The 18,581-nt window shown below is 38.0% G+C and overlaps 1 protein-coding gene across 2 annotated transcripts in view; it reads right to left on the bottom strand.

Moving 5' to 3' along the window:
• rerg (RAS-like, estrogen-regulated, growth inhibitor) overlaps positions 1-16,925 on the bottom strand; it is a 45,374-nt gene extending 28,449 nt beyond the window's left edge. For both annotated transcript variants that reach the window (XM_027153975.2, XM_027153976.2), the window contains exons 1-2: positions 16,771-16,925; positions 11,254-11,429 (exon numbers count right to left, since the gene is read on the bottom strand). In XM_027153975.2, coding sequence (XP_027009776.1) covers positions 11,254-11,314 — 61 coding nt within the window. In that variant the 5' untranslated portion in view covers positions 11,315-11,429; positions 16,771-16,925. The remainder of the gene's footprint in view (positions 1-11,253; positions 11,430-16,770) is intronic.
• Positions 16,926-18,581: the final 1,656 nt, after the last annotated feature.

Here is an 18,581-nt window from a genome sequence, read left to right as displayed (position 1 = left end):
ATCGTGGCCTACTGAAAGATGTTCAGCTGTACAGTACCTGTGCCTAGATGTTTAGGGGAGGGGATTAGTGAAGAGGTTAAGTTTGGGAAATCTGACTCTAGCATTAGCACACACCTAGTATAAATGTTTCTATGTGGGTATCGCAATACCATCGGCGAGGTTGTGCATTGTTATTTTTTTCTCCAACCAGAACAGACTTTGGCTTACATCAAGAGAAATCGAAATAAAATTACCCGTAACTGATGGGATCTGAATGTCTTCATTTCTTTATCACAGTTATGTACTTTAGGCAGAAAAAGATCAGCCTGTTTTTCACCATCTCGTTTCGCTTGCAAATTCACGCAGATCGTTATCGGTGGAAAACAAGCAGAAGCCTGTCTTGCATGCATCAGTCCCCAAAACACTCCTACACCCCCTCACCCAAAAAGGCTGGATATGATTTTTATCACTTCTGGCCTTTTTCCTTACATTTTCAATAGCAAACTAGTTCAAAATACTGAAAGGTTTTCATAAAGCTTATGAGTACGGTATTGCGTACAGAGGGATTACTTGCCCACAGCGAGAGAAAGAACTGGAAAACAGCTGGAATATACTGACGAGGGCTGAGAAGGCTTTAGTACATCAGTATGTCTACAGATCCTCTGATATCCTGTTCAGTGGTTTTCATTTAAAACAGCCTTCAGGGAGAGGCCAGGAACACACACACACACACACACACACACACACACACACACACACACACACAGGAGACTTCATAAAGGGCGCTGATTGCCCTGAGCAGTTTAGAGAACAGTTCTGCAAAAATCTATTAAAATGTGAAAGTAGCTCATGACCTTTGATAAAACACAATACGTGTATTTGATTCCTCGACCCAATATTAAGCATCTTGTTCTGGTTTCTTCATATAAAAAAAAACAAAAAAACATCTGCGACTGGTCTCTGATTAGAGAACCCGAGAACCCGCACGAGTGCCAGCTGTTCTTGAATCTTATCTCCATGTCAAAAGTGTTATTGAGATGTTAATTACACCACTTGTGCCTTACCATAATGACCCTAATGAGTCATATGTGTATCTCCGTGCATATATGAGAGGTGCGTGGTAATATTTTGCATGTGGATGTCATTACATTACCTCGTGAGTGGTACGCAAGGCTATGAGCTATTTCCAGATATCAGGTATTAAAGAGAAAACATGTGAAGGGTCACTGAGGAAAGCAGACGGAATGACTGATACTGTATACTACGCTGTTCTTGCCTGTTTTTTAGACCCGGTTATAAAAGCCTAAATAGGTTATGCACACAGAAAGAGAGAATGTAAATTGCAAAATTTAGGTTATTGGGATTTAAACAGCATTCACAACCTAAGCAGATTATTGCGTAATGCAGTAATGTTTTGGATTTAGAATAAATTTTTATTAGGTAGGTAAATGTATTTTTAAAAAATGGCTGTGTGTTTTTAGTGTGTGTCTCACAGCTGGAGTAAATCTGAGACTCGATTTTTTTTTTACTCCAAACACCACAAATTTTATGTTATCATGCATTTCCTGTATTAAGCCAATTAGTGTATCTAAACAAATGCATTTCCATAAGAGGTCATTTCATAATAACTCATAATAATAAGAGATCATCTTTCACTGGCTCAGGCTCAGTAATTTCCATCCACTGTGTTAGGATTCTGAGCATCGTCTTTTTAATGACTAATGAACCTGAATCTAACTCTTGCTGTAGTTTTCTCCGAGCTTCTCACAATACCTTACTGGAATTTCTGCTCGTTCCTCCTTACAGAACTGGTGTAACTCAGACAATGAAAGCTTCTTGACTTGACTTGATCCAGGGATGGGATATCATCTCTCAATGTTGATGTAACTGTCCCTAGAGTAATTTCCTTTTTGTTTGGTCTTTGAACTACTTACGAGTTGTGTGTTTAAAAAGATGGCTCTCCAATTCTCACTGTTTAAAATGCTCTTGGAAGGACGTTTGTCTGAATATTTATCCTCCTGGTTTTGATGCACTCCGTTAAAGAATGCATTCAAGAAAACTGTCTGAATTGGGAGTTCTTGTGGTCATTTAATACTCAGGAAGTGTTCTAGGTTTATGGTGACTCCTCCTGATGAGTGATCTTATCACTGGGCAACTTTAATAAGTTTTAATCCACTCCCACTTTTCTACTTCCTGTTCTCTTGTCCAAGGTCAAAAGTCCTGTGTAAAAGTAAGCAGCTCACAATTGCCCCTCCGTCTGTACTAATTGCCTTCTTTACATTTTTGATGAACCCAATATGACACCTTTGAGAATCAGCTGATATAGAATACTGAATTAACAGTGAAGTCTTCTTTCTATAAGAGTCGATACACTGCAAGCTTCTGTGGATAATTTATGCAAAACATCAGACTCTTCCTGGCAGCGAGATTTAAGACCAATTACATCCTGTGTTCAATGCAACATCTGGGTTTTGTCAGTCAGCTCCACAAACGTTCACAGAATAGACTGAACCCAAGAATCAGATCAGAATCCAATCCTTATCAAGCATTTAAAGCCAGCAACTCTTTAAATCAGTCCTTGTAGAGATTCTAATATCAACGATCATATTCTATATGGCCAATAGTATGTGCTCCCCTGACCATCACATCTATATGTGCTTCTTCTTCAATCTGTTCCCAAATGTTGGAAGCACACTATTTTCTAAAAAGTCTTTGTATGCTGTAAGATTACAATTACCCTTCATGCATGACAATGGTGAAGACATGGTGTGTTAATGTTGGAGTGGAAGAACTGGAGTGTCCTGCACAGAGCCCTGACTCTGACTCAACCCTACTAAACACCTTTGGGATGAACTGGAACACCGACTGAACCCCAGACCTCCTCACTCTTACACCATCAGTGTCTGATCTCACTAATGCTCCTGTAGCTGAATGATCACTAATTTCCACAGACACACTCCAACATCAGTGTTTGATCTCACTAATGCTCCTGTAGCTGAATGATCACTAATCCCCACAGACACACTCCAACATCAGTGTCTGATCTCACTAATGCTCCTGTAGCTGAATGATCACTAATCCCCACATCTAGTAGAATAAGTGTGTTGGTTAGATGTGCGCAAACTTTTGCACAGTGTGTATCTGTATAGTAGGACACAGATAGATGGGACACATCACATCACAGGACATTTAACACATTATGCTACATGAACCATGTCTTCGCTTCATTTCTTTTTTTCTTTTAGCTCGAGCCAGTCTCAGTTGTCAGTAGCAACACGTAATTACATCCACATATTAACTGAAAGAAGAAGAAGGTAGGAGAAGTGGGTGAAAGAAGATACAAAAAAACAATAGTCTGGCAGATTATCTATGTAGAATGCATATTAAATGCTCCAGCAAATAGAACAAAGTGAAGAGTAAAGTGTTGAACCATCATGATTTATTAAAAATGGCACTTTTTTATTCTAGTAGAATAAAAAAAAAAAAATCCATTTATGCCAAGACGTACTTCTTAAAGCAGAAGGTCAGGACTTTTAATTAACTGCCCCATTTTTAAAGAGTGAACATAGAATACCTTGTATTTAAAAATATATAATTACTAAATTAAATTAAGACAATTCCAAATACTTCAATGATTCATTCAGTCGTTTTCATTAGCCACTTCACCCCGGTCAGGGTTGCCATGTAATTAAATTATGCCATTCTTTTTTTTCTCACAGCTCTTTTATTTTCAACTGTGTGTTAAAAATGAGCAGAGACTTCAGAGGGTTAGCATGAGGAGTGTCGCGTATAATTGCTACGGAGAAAGTAAGAAACTATTTCATGTCTCAGTGAACTTATAAATAGCTTTAAACAGATTTGTGTTTGTCTTTAAAATGCACACTCTGACAAGACTAAGGGATGGCACGGTGGCTTAGTGGTTAGCACGTTCGCCTCACCCCTCACCCTGTGTGTGGAGTTTGCATGTTCTCCCCGTGCCTCGGGGGTTTCCTCAAATGAGAGTGTGTGTGTGTGCCCTGTGATGGGTTGGCACTCCGTCCAGGGTGTATCCTGCCTTGATGCCCGTTGACGCCCGAGATGACGCCGAAGCACAGGCTCCCCGTGACCCGAGAAGGTCGGATAAGCGGTAGAAAATGAATGAATGACAAGACTAAGAGATGTAAAAGTCCTGATGAAAAGGCAAATTCTAAGGTTGCTAGATTTTGGGTTTAAGATGTAAAATTAGGTAAAAAGGTACGTTAGATATTAGGCCTACTATTTGTTTATTTTTTCCAGATTGTGGTTTGGAGATGTTGTTAGAACCTGTACATCAATTTAGTTGATGGTTTTTAAGACTCCAAGGGATTTTATGGCATTTTATTGGATTGTATAGGACTGGAATGTAATTTATGGTATTAGGATGTATTGTACTGTGTTATGTTGTATAATCTGTTGTAATGTCACCTGGCTGTTATAAACATCCCATTGTTTTTGGAGTTAAGTAATTCGGCCACTTAATTAGACGAGATGCCACAAAATGATATATTAATAAATGGATATTAAATGCATTGCAAACTGAACTCTACATTAAGCTTTTCTTCTTATTAAATATGATGCAGAAAGAGCAGTAACCAGTTAATTTAAACATACGTCATGTATTCTGTTTGTATTCTCACCAAGAGACCTTAAAATTAATTATCTCTCATTAAACCGTCTCAGGAGCGTATGTGTGGAGTGAAATAATATTCACTAATTATTATGCTTGCAACAGAAAATCAAGCGTAAATACCCATTTGTAACTAAATGAACATCTACATGCATGGAACAGACACTGATCAACAAAAGAATGTTTCACTGCATACACCTTTATCCAGAGCAACTTACATTTATCTCATTAATACAGCTGAGCAATTGAGGGATAAGAGTCTAGGTGTGGTAGCTTGGCAGCCCTGGGATTCAAACTCATGACCTTCCGATCAGAAGCCCAAATCCTTACCCACTGAACTACCACTTCCCAAAAGCCAAGTGGTCTGTTGAGTCCCTCATCAGTTTTTTTTGTCACATACACATTACAGCACAGTGAAATTCATTCTTCACGTCCCAACATTGGAGGTTGGGGTCAGAGGGCATGTTCAGCCCTCTGAATGGCAGCTGGCAGTGCTGGGGCTTGAACCAACCAACAAATTCCAAGCACCAACCCAGAGCCTTGACCACTTGAGCCACCACTGCACTGTTAGTAAACTGCTGAAGTAACTGTTACTAAACATTGTGGAGTACAGAATTTCTGATCCTTAGCGTGCTTTCACACCTATAGTTCGGTTCATTTGGTCCGAACCAAAAGCAAAAAATGGTACATTGTTTTGGCTCCTTTTCACACCACACCGATCGGTCTGTTCCGCACCAGTTGAAACGAACCAAAATGCGGTCATGTGATAACATCCACATCACTCATTGGCCACATGTCTTTGAGCGTATTTCCTAAACCGCTTCTCGATTGGTCAGAATAAACGTGCGGGAAATTTCAACGAAACTCCGGAAGTAAACAAAAATAGGAAAATACAGCATACAGTACACCATGGCTTGTATACAGCACTCTATGCAAAGTCTTAATTTTCAGAATGAAGCGCGGATCGCGGATGCGGCTTCTGAGGGCAAAAACGGACAGCTAAAGATGGCAGGCTTTTTTGACAACACCTAAAAATCAATAATTACTGAAATTGTCCGTCTGGCCTCCGGTATCTGACACCGATTGGACTCTTGTGTATTAAGAAATCATTCCCACAGTTCATATTAATGGTAGCTTTAACAGATAACCTTGACTATTATTAGTACCACATGCAAATAAACAAAAGAATTCTGTTTGGCTTAGTCTCCAAAAAAAATTCCAGAAGGATCCTTAACACTAATAAACGTATATTGGGGCATATAGCAAACATCTTTCTCTTTAAAAAACTTAAATCGTGTTCTGTTAAACTTTATACTGCAGCATGAGGAATCATATTAATTGCCCTATTTCTCTGCTCCCAGGCATCAGCACGTTTGCTTCTTTTTCCTCTCCGTCTGTCACGCAGCAGCGTGCTGGTGTCAGGAAGCGCTGTAGCAAATTGTCCAACCTAATCACAGTTGTCATTACTTTGAGATGTTCAATTTCCTCTGAAAGATATTACCCAGGTACACTGTGTAGACGGCATAATGGATTAACTCACAAGTGGGTTTTTTTTCCTGCCCCGTGAAGAAAATTTATTTATTTATTTTGACTGTCTTCTCTATAGTTGCTGTCGCTCATTTCCTCGGCTTGTCACGTGGCCAGGAAGGTGCCAGTCGCAATCAATAAATGCTGCATGATGTCATAAAACATGTGGTCTTGACATATTGTAATGTTCTTAAAGTGTTTGCAATATACGAAAAGAGCTTGTACTCTGCATGGGGATCTCCAGCAGGAAGAAACAAGTGACATTTAGGTGGCTTTGAACCTGACCTTATTTTTTATAGGAAGATCCGTGTCTCCACGGTGTCTCGTTAAATTTCATTCAAAAACCATGCAACGGTAATACAATGGCCGATTTAAAACGACCCATTTTTCTTTGATTAAGCGATTATATAAAATAAATATATTATTTATTGAGAAGTTCACAGGTGGGCATGTAAACATGAATGTCAAAAGAAATGAAAAATAAAATACGGTTAATTTTTACAACCACGTTTAACATTTTATCGGGTTTAAATGACCGAACCGTATCATGTTTTTATTATGTGTATTAATACTTTCCCATGCGACACTGTAAGTTTGATGCTTTACCATTTGGTCAAGTCGTTTTCCTTTTCATCTCACGTTTCTGACTCACATTTAGACTCTGAAAATTTACAGCCTGAACTTTCGGTCTGCTAATCCTAAACGAAAAGATTTCCTTCTGCTAATCTCTGGACCATGGGCCATAACGGAAGCCTATTATTAAGCGTTAATGATAAAACTCTTGAGGACTTCAGAAAAAAGAAAGAATTTAAAAAGCTGATTGGTGAGTTTAAATTTCGTTTCCTCGTTCTCTCTGTTTGTTTTCTTTTCCAGTACCAGGGCAAAAAAAATCTTACCAATACAACAACAGGCATGGTGAGGTCACACACTGCAGAACCTCTAAACTCTGTGTAATGTGGTTGTGTGTGTGTGTGTGTGTGTGTGTGTGTGTGTGTGTGTGTGTGTGTGTGTGTGTGTGTGTGTGTGTGTGTGTGTGTGTCCATTAGAGGTGTAACTGCAGGCTGATTTTACTCAGGTTATTTTGCTTGATCTCAGAATGAAAGAATCAGTGCAAATCAATACAAAGTTATTGTCAGCTTCTTCCTACTGTATAATGAAACATTACTCCTGTATTCTGATGGGAATGGTCTTATCCAGCATGACAATTTCCCCATCCACATGGCCCAAGGGCTCACTGCTTTATTTGCTGAGAGTAATGAATATGAAGGAAATCATATTCTATGCATTTATAAGATCTCAAATCAATTGAACAAATATCTAAGTGCTATTTTAGTGGATAAGATATACGACAACTGATCAGAAAGTTTAAATCCTAAGCCATCAATCCTCCTGTCACTGCTGGGACCTTGATCAAAGCCCCTTAACCTTCAACTGCTCAGTTATATCAACGAACTAAACGTAAGTGTTAGACGGCCACATCGACCATAACCGGAACGCAGATTTAGTGAATATTGATTAGAAATTGTTTTTGATTGCTTAAAATAGTTTTGCATAAAAATGTATACTAAACTCCATTTAAACAAGTTTCTAATGACCTCATTGAATTATTTAGAGTGAGTGTGATTTATTCAATGCTTCAAAAATACACAATCAAATCATGCTGGATGTATAAAAAAAACCGATTGATTCCATGTAACACAATACTGTCGCATGGAGCAACTTTGTATGAATTTATTTCTGGTGGTGTTTATCCTTCTAGTATTGTTACAGAATCAATGCCATGGTGTTTTAAAGCTGTTCCAGGAGCTTGTGGTGGTCCAACACCTTCCTAAGCCACTTTATGATGGTTTATCCTTTAATTTGCTCCCAGAGCCATGCTTTTTTAAATGGCTGATGGACCCATTAAAGGAGCAATTACACCTCCAAGCAGGCATAAGGCTTTATTATCATTAAAACCTGCCTTAGAGGTGAGATAGGGGCAAAGGTAGGATTGCTGCTGTATATCTGATGCTTTTATTGGGTCAGGAGAAGAAAAAAAAAAACAGTCCAAGATTCTTTGGAGTTTCTAGGATTTAAAGGAAGTCCAGGTTTTCTAGCCAGTATTAAATCTTATACAAACTGATATTATGAGTGACTTTCATGAGATAATATCAGAAAAGGAGGCTGCTTGCTTTGAAGAAGGCTCTTTCTCCTGTAACTCTATCTGAAAGCAATATCCTGATGGGGAAAAACAAACCATACACCGATCTCTCCTGCTCTTCACCTGCTTCCAGATTGTGTACAGAGCTGTGCACTGCAGATAGCATTCATACGCTATGCTATTGTTATTATTATGTATCTCTCACCTAGATAAGCCCTATATCCACTCCATCTGCACACTGAAACCTTCCAGACTCAGTGAGAAAAGCTTAAACTGCTAGAATTTGCAGTATGCTTGAAGACAGAGCAGAGATCTGGAGCATTAACGGCATTAACGCATGCAGTCGGATAACATCACCCAGGATGTGTCTCTTCTAATCCACTTAAGGTTCATTTGATTGCATTTGGATTAGAATGTTACTGCCATAAAAGCCATGATTTACTATGGACCCAGGTATGTTTACAATTAAACAAATATTTCCTTTTGGAATGGTTCAGTAATCTGTATAATAATAGAATGATCAAAGGTATAATGTAAAACAAAATATAATGTAATGTAAAATAACTTTATCTCCAGTATGTCCTTTAAAGCACACAACATGCTGAGGGATCAATGGCACACAAACACGCAAAGTCTACACGTGTGGATAAGGAAAAAATATACATCAAAAAGAAATATAGATAGATAGACAGACAGATAGACATAAATAAATAAATAAATAAATAAACAAACAAACAAACAAATAAATAGAAAGAAAGAAAGAAAGAAAGATTTATAATAGATAGATAGATAGATAGATAGATAGATAGATAGATAGATAGATAGATAGATAGATAGATAGATAGATAGATAGATAGATAGATAGATAGATAGATAGATAGATAGATAGATAGATAGATAGATAGATAGATAGAACCCCACTGAACACCTTTGGGATGAATTGGAACACCGACTGAACCCCGGACTCTTACACCATCAGTGCCTGATCTCACTAATGCTCCTGTAGCTGAATGATCACTAATCCCCACAGACACACTCCAACATCAGTGTCTGATCTCACTAATGCTCCTGTAGCTGAATGATCACTAATCCCCACAGACACACTCCAACATCAGTGTCTGATCTCACTAATGCTCCTGTAGCTGAATGATCACTAATCCCCACAGACACGCTACAACATCAGTGTCTGATCTCACTAATGCTCCTGTAGCTGAATGATCACTAATCCCCACATACACACTCCAACATCTAGTGGAAAGACTTCACAGAAGAGTAGAGAAATTATTATTATATCAGCAGAAAGAGAGGGAATAAATCTGGAACTGGATTTACATTAAGCCCATATGGGTGTGAAGTCAACACAAACTGGTGTAATTTCATGCTTGAGGTGAATCTGGAGTTCAGGATGGAACGTATAGCATGAAGGCATATGGCACCAACACTATCAATCTGCTCTGGTGCTTTGAATAATCATGTCTGCTAAATAAAAGGAATGCAAATAGAATTATAGATGTAAATAACATACCTTCTATCACTCTTATGAACGTCTAGACTTGGCTCGCTTATTAATAGTTTCCCACTTCACATGGAGTAGTGTTTCAAGCTTTAAAATGGGATTATTTACCTTTTTACACAGCTGTGTGATTCCCCTTAAACTTAGTTGGATCGCTTTCCCAACAAAAAAAGAAACAATGAATTCATTTCAACCATCTTCTTTATTCTAGTATACTGACCAGTGCCAGAAGCTAAAAAAAAAGCTAACTGAATTGAACTTGTTTATGTCATGTGATTGAATTGTAATTGAATTAGTCTGAAATGTATAATGTTATACACTTATGTATAATTTTAGTAAAATTCAATCGTTGTCTTTTTAGTTACATTAGCTTAATCATATCAAGCCGAGTTTACCTCAAGCAAGCGATTCCAACTACGGCTAATTATGTTCCATCATGCAAAAATGAATGAAGTGAACTAAAGTGTTAAGATACGTTACACTGATACGTAATTAGAAACATTCGCTTGATTAAAAAAATTTACTTCATGTCATTTTAAGTAAATTCTAATTGATATTGCAATAAAATGTACATGCCTTTCTTTCATATCATTTTTATTTATTTGAGGGAATGTGATGGCTCAGGAACAGGAGGTCAGGGTTCAAGCCTCTAAGCTATCAACGTTGGGCCCCTGAGCAAGGCACTGACCCCGCACTCTCACCCCAGCTTGATAATAAGCTGGGATATGAGAAAATCTCTTGAATTTCCTCTGAGATAAAGTAAAGTATCATTCTGTCTATCTACCTTCAAGCTAAAATCATTCAAATTAAAATCCATCTAAACCATGTAAAAAGTGCCTCTTATTTAAACTTTATTTCTTCTTTCTTCATAGGCCAAGAATTCTTGAGTCTATATGCAAATTAAGTTCATAAACCATGCCCCCACCACACAAGCAATATGGCATGGTTGGGAAAATGGGCATTTACATGGCAAACAAAATAATACATGCATAGTCTGAACTTCCAGCCACGCAGACTTAATGATCTATACCCGTCTTCAACCAAAAACATACGTAAATCGCACAGACAAGTCAAATTCTATCATGTTCAATTTACTAAAGGTCAGATACATTATATGTTCTTTGGTGGGATTCATGCCGACGGTGTTACTGATAACCAGGAAAGATATCATAAAAACGCACTATTATGTAAAAGCATTACACTGTATTATATTATGATCTTTTTAAACTACTTACAAAAACGTAAAAAAAAAAACATTGTAGCTAGTTTGACAAAATACTTAATTCAGTTTTAACAAAAAGTGTATGACCTTTCACTTTGTCATATGATTTTTACATGTGAAAATTAATTTGTTAAAACCTTCCACAAGTATAAATTATGTGAATAAACTTGGGGGAAAAAAATTCACTGAGCTCCTTGAAAAGGTAAGAAATACAATTTCACTTTTACCTGATTTCCCCACTCCAGCTCTTCCAAAAACTGCCACTTTAACCTCCGGGCTCTTCGCCATGATAACAGAAGATACTTCAGCTCAACAGATTAGTCACAGAGTGGACAGCTATTGTTGTGCCTCTGCAGCCTCCTCATTGGTTTATCTCTGCCTCTGCATATGAGGGCAGGATCTCCTGCAAACACAGACACGCAATATCTGAATAACTTATGTTACATAACCCACACCATTGATGACAGCAGGACTCAAACCCATGTTATTTTCGGTTCGTTCGGTTCACTAGTTAGGGTCACGCTAACGCCAAATCCAGTTTGTTCTGAGGTCAGCAGAATGGACACGGCTTCACCTCTCAAAAGACTCGTGCTAATGAATCTTCTTCTCTTGGAAACAGATTGTTCACTGCTTCTCTAAGTGATAACATCATGAGTCATTTTCAGTCATAGTGTGGGCAATGTGTGTGTGTGTGTGTGTGTGTGTGTGTGTGTGTGTGTGTGTGTGTGTGTGTGTGTGTGTGTGTGTGTGTGTGTGTGTGTGTGTGAGCTCATATGTGAAGGTGTGTGTGGTATGCCTGTAAATTATTCATTCACAAATGAGCAGTTCCTGACACTAAATAGATTGTCAAATCAAATTATGTTTAACTTGCTGTCAGCAGCCAATTCCTACTAGGACATAAACTGCAAATCAAACCAGATATTCATATAGTCACTGAGAAAAAAAATAAGCCTTAAAAATAAACATTTTACTGGATAAAGGAGGCTAGAATGAGGCAGCAGTTTAATTATTTGAGGTGGTAAATTCGCTAAACGCTGTGTACTTCACAGTTTGTGAAATGAGTTTCATTTAGAAATATCACTCTGATATGCCCAAGGGCTCAGGATGACTTGCAATTTAACTCAGCTCATCGTTTAGCCTTCATGTTCTGTTTGGTTCAAAATGAATTATAAAAATCTGCCTGGATTTCAGTTTTGTAAGGAAAAATAATGTTAGAAAAAAAAATCCTTTCTTTTCCTTTCCAGAAAGAGTGGACAATCACCACTGCAGATGCACAGGATTTCTAGTACAAATATGCAGTTAGCCTAATAGCTAACAAGAGCTAACCTGACAGGATTTTCCAGTAAAAAATACTCATGGCTAAAATTAATTTGGATTTTTAATTGGATATTTCAATGAAAATGCTTATTAACCAGCTAGCTACCATGACTAAACTGACAGGATTTCTGAGAGGATTTTTAGTTAAAAAAAAAATAAAAAAATCATTGCTAGCATAAAGCTACAATCCAACATTGTTTACAACTTACAAACACCCCAACAGGCATATCTGTGTGTGTGTGTTTGTGTGTGTGTGTTTGTGTGTGTGTGTGTGTGTGTATACATAGATAGATAGATAGATAGATAGATAGATAGATAGATAGATAGATAGATAGATAGATAGATAGATAGATAGATAGATAGATAGATAGAGATATGTAATATGTTTCTCGCTCTGAAATTCAATGCTGTTCATGGATGATAAACACAACACATATAGCCTTCATGATTCCGTATTTTTACCCCCCAAGATATCAACCAAATGTTTCATTAGTATCTGAAATATGTATTTCATAGTTTATTGGCTACCAGCTACTATGAAGAGAAGGAAAATTAGTCAATCGGTATCTGAACATTTTGAACATTAGACACAGAGCATAGATAGATATCGAGATGACAGCTTGTGTTTACTAGCACCTTTAGTTTAATCATCTACAGTGGAACTGTCATCAAGGTATTTTAGGGCAATGCAATTAGTATGAAATATCAGTGCCATAGAGTGGATCCTGGAGTGAGACTTCATATACTGACATAAAGTATATAGACTATAATTTTAAAATACTGAATTATACAAGCTCTCACATATATACAAAGTGGTGTGTGTGTGTGTGTGTGTGTGTGTGTGTGTGTGTGTGTGTGTGTGTGTGTGTGTGTGTGTGTGTGTGTGTGTGTGTGTTAATTTAGCATGCATACAGGTACATCTACCAAGCTTTCTGCATAACAACTCCTCAATTTAAACACCACTGAGTACTGTAATAATAGGTCATCTGCACAAACAATATGTCTCCAGTAATAACTTACAGGTTTAGGGGATTTTTTCTACTTTTCAAATAAATTTCTATCTATCTTTATTTTTTATTCTTCATTATTATTCATTCTGACATAACAGACATGGTGTTCATATCAAACAAATGACTGACTTGTCAGAATTTTAGTAACACATATTGTTATCGTTGTTATCCTAATAAATTCGAATTGAATTGAATTGATTGAGCATGTCATCTTATAGAAATATTAGAAAATCAGAAACATTTTGGAAATACTAGCACACTTGTATTCAGTAGCCCAGAATACATTCACAACTTCTTTAGAAAAGCAATGCAAATTAAGGCTGCTATAAATTCAGCATGTTTCCATCACCTGAGATTCCTTTAATTCTGATCAAATTCTCATGGGTGCAAAGATCTGATTTATCTGATTCACATCAGGATAATTCATTTCATAGAGCCAGATGTAGTAAAAGAGCAACTGACTCATAATAACCTCTAACCGTATAAATTGACTTCAGTTATAAATATGAATTTTAGAAAGGAGGTGAATTCATAAAAACAGGAAGGACAAAGCAGGCAGTGCTTGATGGCTCAATTATAGAGCGAGGCCTGGGTGGAGTCACTCTATTACAGAAAAGAAACAATCAAATGCTCAAATTATAAGCTGGCTGTTTAGGCTGGAAGTGGCATCATAGGGGTTTGGTATTGGGCATCTGTCTCCTCACATAAAATGGTGAACATCTCTGAAGCAAAGGTGACAGGGAAATGGCTGGCTTATAGCTAATGAACACACACACACATATGCACACACACACACACACACACACACACACACACACACACACACACACACACACACACACCTACTGTAGGGACAATTTAAAGTTTAAGTCAATTCACCTATACGACCTTGGGATGTGGGAGAAAAGCAGAAACTGAGGAAGACAATCACCCACACACACTCACTGTCATTATCAGTAGCCCAATGTGATTACAGAAGTTAGAGCCAGAGCTCATTTTATCATATTACAGAAAAGATCGTCTGAGAAAGAGGAGATTTTACCAATGTGAATCTCATTCATTTTAACAAACTTTCCAACATGAATGAGGTCACAGTAAATCTGATTTAAGCATTTTATCATGGTTGTTCTTGAAAGTTTTGGTATTCCTCCTAATGTAAAACTGCTCCTGTCTTTAAAGGGATGAATCACACAGACGCTAAACTTAATTCACAAATACGTCTGATTGAAAAATAATATATAAGTGAGTAGTGCATGTTAAATGTATGTATCACACATCCATAGTCAGAGAGATGAGGTTAAATTACAGGATTCCTTTAAATGCTAATAATTCTTTGTAATTTCATCATCTTTAACAGTCAGGGCTCTACATGTCAAGTATAATAGCTTTCAAATGCAGACTCATTTGTGTCTGTGTCTGAAAATCAACTTGCCTGATTCAGTTACAGTAATGGTTTAAAAATAGGTTGTTAATTATCCTACTATTAGGTGTGAAATTTATTTTACATTTAGCAGTATGACATACAGATGTCATACACTATATGGTCCAAATATTACATAATATACTAATCTAAAACCATTAATATGGACTAATTTCCCCTCACTGTTATTATACTGATCTCCACTCCATTCTTCTGAGAAGGTTTTCCACTAGATGCTGGAGCATGACTGTGGGGATTAGTGATCATTTAGATCAAGTGCTTTAGTGAGATCAGACAGTGATGTTGGGTATTAGAGATATACTTCCTCATTTCATGGATTGAACTAGATGTCCATGTTGATTTGACTGCATCACACAATTGATGTAGATTTTTTTCAGGCATACTTTCAGGATATAAATTTTATGTGAATTCCTACCACATCCCACATGACTGGAAAGCCGACAGAAGAACACTAATCTGAACTCATTGCCATGTTCATGAAACCAGGTTTAGATGATTTTTCCTTTGTGACATGGTGCATGTCTATGCTGGAAGCAGCCAGTAGAAAGACTAAGACAAGATCTAAGACTAGACTAAGCAGTAGATCACTAGATCGGATTTCCACCAGTCGTCCTGGTCTAGTCCCCTGTCCTGAATACTTTACATCCATAAGTCAAGTAATCAGCTCATTAACTGCCCTTCTTTAATTAAAGTGGAATGTTAACTTACGGTACACTAAAGCAAAAACGTCCAGGACAAAATCTGTGTCATGGAACTAAACACTAGTTATGTCACATTAATACGCATTTCAAAGGAAACGGATCAATAAAGTGTCACGACTGATTAGGATCAATAAGGTGAGTCACAAAAGAATCGGATCAATAAAGTGAGTCACAAATGATTAGGATCAATAAAGTGAGTCACAAATGAATCGGATCAATAAAGTGAGTCACAAATGAATCGGGTCATGAAGTGAGTCACAAATGAATCGGATCAATAAAGTGAGTCACAAATGAATCGGATCAATAAAGTGAGTCACAAATGAATCGGATCATAAAGTGAGTCACAAATGAATCGGATCAATAAAGTGAGTCACAAATGAATCGGATCAATAAAGTGAGTCACAAATGATTTCAAGCGCATTGGGTCGTCTCTAAGGACACTGCAACATCGAGGAAGAAGAAGAAGAGGAAGAAGAAGTTGAAGAAGATGAAGAAGAAAAAGAAGAAGAAGAAGAAGAGAAGAGACCTCATTACACATGAAGTTTAAACTTGTATGCCTAACTTGGGGGTAACAGTAAAATCTGCACCATGATTTACAGCCCAGATGTTGATGAGGGTCACTGAAGGTTACTGACAGAGTAAATGGTCACACAGTAAAGCTGCACTTTTCTCTACACTGTAAACACTATGCATTACAAGTTTCCTGTCTGCCAACAGGTTTGTTAGTATATGTCCTCACTACACTGTACCTCACTACAGTGTACCTCACTACACTACACCTCACTACACTATACCTCACTACACTGTACCTTACTACACTATACCTCACTACACTGTACCTCACTACACTGTACCTCACTACACTATACCTCACTACACTATACCACACTACACTGTACCTCACTACACTATACCTCACTACACTGTACCTTACTACACTATACCTCACTACACTATACCTCACTACACTATACCTCACTACACTATACCTCACTACACTATACCTTACTACACTGTACCACACTACACTGTACCACACTACACTATACCTCACTACACTATACCACACTACACTGTACCTCACTATACTGTACCTCATCACACTGCACCTCACTGATCATGGGGCAAAAACAGTACATCATACACCATGAGCTACAACCTACACGCATTAGGGCAAAATCCCTGGTCTTAACACAAACTACAGATATCCTGGTTGTGCTGCATGGTGTAGATAAATAAAGAAAGAAAGAAAAAAGAAAGAAGAAATGGACTCACCTTCAAACGTGTGTCCAGGTTTGAGTCCGAGCAACATACGCACACACGCACACGCACGCACATATACATATATAAACACACACAAACACACACAGGTGAGCTGCTGCAGATGCACTGCTGGAGGAGTCGCGTGAAGAGAACAGCGACAATACAAGCGGATACGAAGCGGACACAAGCCGTCCAATCAGACGCCGGCGCTCAGTGGGCGGGTCTCTGGTGCCCTCTAGTGGTCAGGGATTAATAGAACAGTTTAGAGATTAATTCATAGATGGCTCATATCTGTCTATTACAGAATAAGGCACGATTTTTTGTCTTTGACTTTGTCTTTAATTATCATTACAGTGTGTGACATATGTTAAGTTATTATGAGATGTTCTGTATGTAAGGTATAACATTATTGTTATTATAAGTTAATTGACAGACAGAAACAGCTGTTTTTTATCTTTAAAACTGAAACTGGTTTAAATAAAATGTTAATAAAATATTAGAAAAACTAATAAAAAAAATATTTTTTATGGTTCCCTGTGATGATTTCAGGGGCTTTATTTATGTATAGGAGGCTTTATGAATGTGTGTGTTTCTCTATGGGACCACTAGAGGGAGATATTAACCTTCGTAATTATTCTTCTCTAACGCTCTATTTCTCCCCCCTCTCGCTCCCCCCCCTCTCTCTCCCTCTCTCTCGCTCCCCCCCCCCTCATTTTCTGTGACACCCCCCCCCACACACACACTCTCTTTAGTATGTTCTCAAATAACTTTTTGTGTGAAACCACGCCCTCTTTCCAACTGCTCTTGAATATTCATCTAATCAATAAACGGGGTTCGAGCCTGATTGGCCAGTTGACTTTAGAAGCAATTCCCTGTTGCTATGAGAAGGGGAGGCAAAATAGTCTTCTGTCCTCCGCATAGAAATGGCTTTCCCACTCGTGTTGTATATGTATACAGTAATTTTACACTATATGGCTAAATGTTTATAGACACCTAACCATCACACCCAGATGTGTTTGTTGGACATCCCATTACTGTGTTTGTTATTATAATGAACTCTTCTGCTTTCAACTAGATGTCACAGTGTGTCTGTGGGGATTAGTGATCATTCAGCTACAGGAGCATTAGTGAGATCAGACACTGATGTCGGAGTGTGTCTGTGGGGATTAGTGATCGTTCAGCTACAGGAGAATTTGTGAGATCAGACACTGATGTCGGAGTGTGTGTCTGTGGGGATTAGTGATCATTCAGCTACAGGAGCATTAGTGAGATCAGACACTGATGTTGGAGTGTGTCTGTGGGGATTAGTGATTGTTCAGCTACAGGAGAATTTGTGAGATCAGACACTGATGTTGGAGCGGGTCTGTGGGGATTAGTGATCATTCAGCTACAGGAGCATTAGTGAGATCAGACACTGATGTTGGAGTGTGTTTGTGGGGATTAGTGATCATTCAGCTACAGGAGCATTAGTGAGATCAGACACTGATGTTGGAGGGGATTAGTGATCATTCAGCTATAAGAACATTAGTGAGATCAGACACTGATGTTGGAGTGTGTCTGTGGGGATTAGTGATCATTCAGCTATAAGAACATTAGTGAGATCAGACTCTGATGTTGTAGCGTGTCTGTGGGGATTAGTGATCATTCAGCTACAGGAGCATTAGTGAGATCAGACACTGATGTTGGAGTGTGTCTGTGGGGATTAGTGATCATTCAGCTACAGGAGCATTAGTGAGATCAGACACTGATGTTGGAGTGTGTCTGTGGGGATTAGTGATCATTCAGCTACAGGAGCATTAGTGAGATCAGACACTGATGTTGGA

The sequence above is a fragment of the Tachysurus fulvidraco genome, chromosome 19, assembly GCF_022655615.1.
Source record: "Tachysurus fulvidraco isolate hzauxx_2018 chromosome 19, HZAU_PFXX_2.0, whole genome shotgun sequence".
Lineage (NCBI taxonomy): Eukaryota > Metazoa > Chordata > Actinopteri > Siluriformes > Bagridae > Tachysurus > Tachysurus fulvidraco.
This window is presented reverse-complemented; position numbering and strand designations above follow the sequence as displayed.